Raw genomic sequence first — 7,907 nt, 5'->3', positions numbered from 1 at the left:
AGAGCGGGAAGCAGAACAGGCAGATCGATGAAGTACACTGCTGAGGGAAGCAGTGGGCGGGTCAGGAGAGGTCTGGCTCGCCATGTGGTCTCCTCTGGGACAGGAGGCAGGCAGGAATCGAACTCATGCGGAAGTGGCTTCAGATTCTCAGTGCTGTGCTTTAACCCGCTGCGCCACCAGGGAGGGCCGGCCCGAAGAGATTTTTTAATGCATGGTTTCAGCCTGCCAGATTTGGCTGGAAAATCGTAACCAATTCCATTACTATGGTAAATACTTACAAGTTTATTTTCCTAGCAAATTAAAGAAGTTCTTATGGTAAGGTTTCATTTTTTCTAAGCCTTTTTTACAAAAACTGAAGTGGAGAAATTCTTGGTTTTTATAATAGTTATGTGAAAATTATTAGAACTTGGTTTAGTTTTACTTTTAAGTTATTAAAAGTGACCTACACAGTCTTATTGAGAGAACATCACTGTTAATTGTACATTGAACCTGGTATATTTTAAACTGAGTATGCATGTTACTTTATCATTTATTGGGGTTGTTGTGGAGTGTCATAAACTTCATATATACATTTATGTATGTGGATGTGGATGTATATATTTTCATGTGCGTGGATAGAGGTAAAACTCTTGGTAACCAGTCCGGGTTTTTCTTTGCAAGACCATGCAATTTGAAGATGATGATCAAGCCCCACCAGCTCCTCCCAATCCCTTCAGTCATCTCACAGAAGGAGAACTCGAAGAGTATAAGAGGATGATCGAACGTAAACAGCAAGGCCTGGAAGGTTAGTTAATTTTTAGATAATTTGGATAATTTTTGACAAGCCTAGGGTAATCACACTGTAAATAGCATAGCACCTTGAGTTGGGCAATGGAAGGCAGTTAGTGTTGTTTTTTAAATATCCCTTTAAGTCTATTGTTCTATATCCTCTCGCCCAATGCTTCACTAATTATAGTTGGAGCTCAAAGGCAAAAAGCTACCTGGGGAGCAGAACAGGCAGAGTGAGGAAGTACACTGCTGAGGGGAGCAGCGGGCGGGTCAGGAGAGGTCTGCCACGCCATGTGGTCTCCTCCGGGGCAGGCAGAATTCGAACTCATGCGAAAGTGGCTTTAGCTTCTCAGTGCAGTGCTTTAACCCGCTGCGCCACCAGGGAGGGCCTTGAGTTGATTTTTGTGCATGGTGTGACACAGTCTAGCTTCATTCTTCCACATGTGGCAGTCCAGTTTTCCCAGCACCACTTATTGTAAAGGCTTTCCTTGTTGTGCTGTATATTCTTTGCTCCTTTATCATCAGTTAATGGACTACATATATGTGGTTTCATTTCTGGGTTTTCAGTTCGATTCTATTGGCCTGTTCAGTACTATCCTGTTCTTATTATTACGGTTTTGTAGTATAGTTTGAAGTTGGAGGGTATTATGCCACCATTTTTCCTCATTTTAATTAGAACAACTTTGGCTGTTCAGGGTTTATACTTTTTATTTGTCTTCACTCCAGCTTATGTTCAATACCACCTTTTGGTATATGATACTGCTGGTTTCTGAGCCCTACCAGACTTCTACAGGGAAAATGTGGGTACTTCTCATTTATATCCTTCTTTGCAGGGCTAAGACATAACTTTCTAAGCTTTGCTACCCCCTCTCTTCCACTTTCTTTCAGTCTTCCAAAAATGTGTATTATCACTTCTCATTCTCTGTTGTCACTTCTCCCATTCTTTTGTCCTTAATTTTTAATACCAATTTTGTTGTTGTTCCTTTACTATGGATATTATTAGAGCTGTAGGAGAGATTTTTTTTTAATCGCCATTTTTAAAATTTTTTTTTAGATTTATTTATTCATGTAGAACTGGGGTACATGTCAGAGGTACAGGGGCAATGAGAGACTTCACCAGAGACAGAGTGGGGAGCAGAACAGGCAGATCGATGAAGCACACTGCTGAGGGGAGCAGTGGGCTGGTCAGGAGAGGTCTGCCGCACCATGTGGGTCACCTCCCAGGGCCAGAGATCTCTACTGAAGCGGCTGCTGCCAGCTTGCAGTGCTGCACCCTAACCTGTTGCACCACCAGGGAAGGCCCGAAGAGATTTTTTTTTTTTTTAAAGATTTATTTATTTATTTGTGCATACAGAACTGGGGTACAGGCCAGAGGCTCAGGGGCGGCGAGAGGCTTCACCAGAGACAGAGTGGGGAGCAGAACAGGCAGATCGATGAAGTACACTGCTGAGGGAAGCAGTGGGCGGGTCAGGAGAGGTCTGGCTCGCCATGTGGTCTCCTCTGGGACAGGAGGCAGGCAGGAATCGAACTCATGCGGAAGTGGCTTCAGATTCTCAGTGCTGTGCTTTAACCCGCTGCGCCACCAGGGAGGGCCGGCCCGAAGAGATTTTTTAATGCATGGTTTCAGCCTGCCAGATTTGGCTGGAAAATCGTAACCAATTCCATTACTATGGTAAATACTTACAAGTTTATTTTCCTAGCAAATTAAAGAAGTTCTTATGGTAAGGTTTCATTTTTTCTAAGCCTTTTTTACAAAAACTGAAGTGGAGAAATTCTTGGTTTTTATAATAGTTATGTGAAAATTATTAGAACTTGGTTTAGTTTTACTTTTAAGTTATTAAAAGTGACCTACACAGTCTTATTGAGAGAACATCACTGTTAATTGTACATTGAACCTGGTATATTTTAAACTGAGTATGCATGTTACTTTATCATTTATTGGGGTTGTTGTGGAGTGTCATAAACTTCATATATACATTTATGTATGTGGATGTGGATGTATATATTTTCATGTGCGTGGATAGAGGTAAAACTCTTGGTAACCAGTCCGGGTTTTTCTTTGCAAGACCATGCAATTTGAAGATGATGATCAAGCCCCACCAGCTCCTCCCAATCCCTTCAGTCATCTCACAGAAGGAGAACTCGAAGAGTATAAGAGGATGATCGAACGTAAACAGCAAGGCCTGGAAGGTTAGTTAATTTTTAGATAATTTGGATAATTTTTGACAAGCCTAGGGTAATCACACTGTAAATAGCATAGCACCTTGAGTTGGGCAATGGAAGGCAGTTAGTGTTGTTTTTTAAATATCCCTTTAAGTCTATTGTTCTATATCCTCTCGCCCAATGCTTCACTAATTATAGTTGGAGCTCAAAGGCAAAAAGCTACCACCGACCATGATGAGAAAACTTTTTTTTTTTTTTTCAGAAAGCAGTCTGATTACTAGCAAAAAATTGTCTGTAGTAAAGTAAAATCCCAGATGAGGATAGAGTTGCTAGCTGAATTAAATGTTGACATTGGAATAAAAACAGCGCATAGTATGTGGCTTTTTAAAAGCTTTTTACTTTGAAATAACTGTAGATTCCTAAGTATGTAGCTTCAACATTTAGTAAAATTTCTTGGATATTTCATGGTACCAAATATTCTAATTTCAAATTCAAAATATAAAACAAACTTCTAGAATTTTGAAGTGACTTTCAAGTTCTTAAACACACTAATAAAGTTTTTTTTATCTGATTCCAAAGTCCTTAGTTAGTATTATAGTTAAGAATCACTAATAAACATGCCCCAGCTAATTGAATACTAGCTCCATTTTTCTCAAGAGCAAGAAATTCTTCATAGCAGGGTTTCTAATCTTAGGTCTTTGGATAAGTTTCAGGCAATCCATAAGACATCTAAAAAATATATGCTTAATTTCAGACAGTCCATAAGACATCTGAAAAATAAATGCTTAATACACAGAGTGCACAGTGGGTATTCAGGGTCCTTAGAGTACAGGCAGGAAGTCTGTAAGCCCAACAGAGTGTAAGAGCATTGCTTTAGAATATTCACAACATAGAGTAGAAATTTTTACCCAAAGCAAAATAGAGTCAATAGTTAAATAAGTCTGGTCCTTGTTTAGATGTTACATAGGAAGAACTAACGCCATCTGGATAATACAGCAAATAGATTTTATCTGTGTCGTACATTTATCACAAAAGGGAGTCACGGCACCCTGACTGGTTAATATAATGACACTCAGTATTCCAAGTAACATTACTGAATTTGTGTGCTCTAACATAAGGCTGGGAACTCTCTTTTGTATTTTGTAAAATATCCGTCTTTAATCTCTCATTTTCTTAAAGCCTAAAGATGTCAGGTAACAAATACTGCATTCTAGAGCCACTACCTTTTATATATGCACACATATATATATAAAACTTGATAGTTTCTTCCACATTCCTTAAGGCATTCTTTTAGTTTGCTAATATTGCTCTGACTGAAATTACTGATTGGGTGTTGTCTCAAAGATCCAGTGAACATCCCGCCTCACTTATCATTGGTGAGGTCTTGTAATCTTCTCATCTGGCTGCTTAGCATATTTTGGCTTTCTGACACTCAGGCAGAAGCTGAACGCATGTGTGTTGTGTCCCTGGGCTGCCCTAGCTATGCTTCCGCAGTAAGACTACGGTCAATTACTATGAGCAGTCAGTGGTTTTAACACATTAATCTACTTTTAATGAATAATTACTGATTTGTGGAGTAACTGAGCATGCTCAGCTCATTGCTGAGGCCTCTGTCCTCTCAGTAGACAGGCATCTTATGTATGCACTAACTTCCCTGAAATCTCACGCTTCTTTGTTTTGCATGGCTTTTAACTAAACTCTTATCCAACAGATGCTGAGCAGGAAGTATTCTCAGATGACGCTTCATCTGTTTCACAAATTCAGTCTCAAACTCAGTCACCGCAAAATATCCCTGAAAAATTAGAAGGTATTCAATGTAATTTCCCATTGCGTCCACTGAGTTAGTCTTAAGACTTGTCATTTGTTTTCTTGTAAGGAAATTGAACACCTTGTTCTAAGTTTTCCATGGATCTTACTTAAATCTGATAATTTTATACCTTTTTACTAAATGGGTTGCTATGTTTGTTCAGTGTTTATATTGATTACTACTTTAATCTAGATTTTAGCAACCCAGAGTTCTTAAGAATTTGTGAAATTAAAATTGTGATGTCTTCCAATTAGAAGCATGAGAACTTTTTCAACTTTGACTGCCTAATGGCCCTAAAATTAAAGAGAAATAATGTTGTCTTCCTCATTTATACTGACTTGATTTCCAATAAACTGTCAGGCCATCAAACAGGATTTATCCAGCCTTCACCCTTTGATGTAATAACTTTGTTTCATTCCCTTTCTATCATTTAAGAAAATCAGCATCATGCTAATAGATTCATAGCTTATTAAAATTATGAATTAAATTTTAATTGGAATTAAAATAATGCATTAATACATTGCTAAAACATTTTGGTTTTGTAAAATAAAGCCGATGTTACTTCTATAAAATAACATCAAAATCAACCCTCCCCTTTTGTAGACAACCATGAGCTATTTTCCAAGAGCTTCCTCTCCATGGATGCGCCGGGCATGGTAGTGAATGGCAAGGATGACATGCATGACGTTGAACATGACCTTGCTAAGCGAGTGAGTAGGTTAACGACAAGCACGACCATAGAAAACATCGAGATTACCATTAAATCTCCAGAGAAAATTGAAGAAGTCCTGTCACCTGAAGGCTCACCTTCAAAATCACCATCCAAGAAAAAGAAGAAATTCCGCACTCCTTCTTTTCTGAAAAAGAACAAAAAAAAGGAGAAAGTTGAAGCCTAATTAAATCTTTTTATAATTATCACTCTTAAAATGTGACGTTGCACATTTAAATACCACATTTAATTTGATCATTAGTATGCAGTGGTAGGTCAGATTGGGGGTATGTAGCAAACTGGACTTTTAAGAACTGGAAAGAGGTTTTACTAAAAGAAAAACATTATGAAAAGACTTTCAACTTCATCTCTCATTTTATATGTCCAAATGGCTTTGAATTTTTAAACAATTGATAGTTTTAATTAGCTCTGCCCTCATGAAGTATACTTATACTTCACCACAGATATATGTCTGATTACTTCAGGCCTTCTCCGTAATATCTGTCAGAAAGAAATTACCAGTGAAAAGTGAGAGAATTTTTATTTCTCAATACCTGCTTCACTTGGTAATCAGATGATAATTTTTTACCATGATTATTGACTGTACCTTTTGGGTTCCCATTGTCTCAATGGGCATTAACAGAATGCTTTAGAAGCTTTTAAGAATATTTCATTAGTATACACTGGCACATAACTTTTTTAAAAATTTTAAGAAAAAATTCATTTGGAATTTTGTTTCATAGTATAAAATTTCCTCACCTGAAGTAACTTTGTTTGCCAAAAAAAAGAGGTCATTTTAGTAAGGTATAATTTTTGAAAACTTCTTTTTTATTAGTTTAGAAAGCCCCTTATTTTTCCACAAAGGGGATTTTGTACACATAACATGGGTTATTTAGTTTAACTCTGGCAAAAACAATTTTTGTATGTTGAGATGTTTATATACCATTCAGTATAAAAATGTCATAAGCATATTAGCCAATCACATAATAGTAGAACATATTTGAAGCTGCTTGGTACTAAGTATACTTAAATATATTTCAAAAATCCAGGGACTGGGTATCAAAAGGGGATTGGAGCATTTAAATATAGAACTAGATTCATATTTGAATCTTATAATGTATTTTTCTCTTAGTATTGCTATGAAGAAACTCTCAAAAGGTAATCAAATAAAAAAGAATGAGAAAGTAAAAAATGAAGGAAGCAAAAGAGGTGTTATGAAAAGAATTCTAGTTTGTTAATGACTTGATCACAATAGGATTTGAAGTGTAATTAGAAACATCCCAAATTTCTAAATTTCCACTTCTGTCAAAATCATTGTATTTCTTGATTGATATTTCATTTGTTAAAGGGGCAAATCTCATTAATATCTGTCTCTTTAAAAGGTGGCACTGGAAGAAATCAGTTGTTCTAATCCCCCCTGTCCCCCTCCCAAGTGAGAATACTACCACTTCTAGATCTTCACCAGTCTTTCCCTGTCTTTCAGTAACTTTCTTTCTAATGTAAATACAAATTGAAACCTAGGCTTAATATAGTTTACCCCCACCCCCCACCCCCATCCAAGTGATGTCACAAATCAGTGTAAAATTAATGATCCAAAATGGTCAGTGGGTAAAAATAATCCAAAGTGTTTCTAGAGGGTGAGATGGCATGTAAAAAATTACATTGATTACAGTGTGTTCTGGAGCTGGTTCTGTTTACCTGTATGTGTATGATGATGCAAAGTTGAAATAGAGCCTGGAAATTTCATTCTAGATCTCACTAACTACTGGAATCAGTGTTTTGATCTTTTAGTGGAAACTTTCAGTTGCTTAATTCTGTATTCGAGGATTTTTGTGTGTGTGTTCTACATCATTTATGTTGTATTACAACGTATGTGGAAACAGTAACCTGTGAACTATGCCTTTCCATAATTTTTTAAAAATATATATATATATCTTAAATGAATGCAATGTGCATAAATATTTTTTAAACGCAACAGTGAACTATTTGCACCTTTTGCTAATGCCTCTCTTTACTTGCTTTGGCATAAAGAATGAGCCAATGAACCTCTGTGTCCTGTGGAAAATGTATAAATGTTATCTGATATTGCTCTTAGATGTAATGCAAATTAATGTTAAATCACAAATAAACAGTATTTTAAATAGATGACTTTGGTATCATGAGCTTTCAATTCAGCGATGATTATTTAGCCTGAACTCTTTATGGGCTGTTGAAATGCTGCAGTGAGACTTTGAGTAACTAAAATTGATGTTCCTGAATAAGAGATGGCCTGGTAAATTTATTTTCAAGTTCGTTGAAAATTCTTTTCAGCTGATACTGGAGAAAATATTCCCCAGATAACCTGCTTTTTTGTTTTGACAGGGTTTGGTGACCTTAACTTTCTCTCTCTCTCTGATCTGAGGCTCTTTGAAAGACTCTGAGTTCTGATTCTCAGTTTCAATTTTGACTATTCATATCTAT

The 7,907-nt window shown here is 36.8% G+C and overlaps 1 protein-coding gene across 3 annotated transcripts in view; it reads left to right on the top strand.

Moving 5' to 3' along the window:
• The window catches only part of ADD3 (adducin 3 (gamma)), a 112,547-nt gene extending 104,955 nt beyond the window's left edge, over window positions 1–7,592 (top strand). For all 3 annotated transcript variants that reach the window (XM_012723750.1, XM_004680451.2, XM_012723751.1), the window contains exons 13-15: window positions 661–784; window positions 4,643–4,738; window positions 5,342–7,592. In XM_012723750.1, coding sequence (XP_012579204.1) covers window positions 661–784; window positions 4,643–4,738; window positions 5,342–5,634 — 513 coding nt within the window. In that variant the 3' untranslated portion in view covers window positions 5,635–7,592. The remainder of the gene's footprint in view (window positions 1–660; window positions 785–4,642; window positions 4,739–5,341) is intronic.
• Window positions 7,593–7,907: the final 315 nt, after the last annotated feature.

This window comes from Condylura cristata, unplaced genomic scaffold, assembly GCF_000260355.1.
Source record: "Condylura cristata isolate star-nosed mole 26May11 unplaced genomic scaffold, ConCri1.0 scaffold00011, whole genome shotgun sequence".
Lineage (NCBI taxonomy): Eukaryota > Metazoa > Chordata > Mammalia > Eulipotyphla > Talpidae > Condylura > Condylura cristata.
The sequence above is the reverse complement of the archived record's forward strand: the minus strand, read 5'-3'. Positions and strand labels throughout refer to the sequence as shown.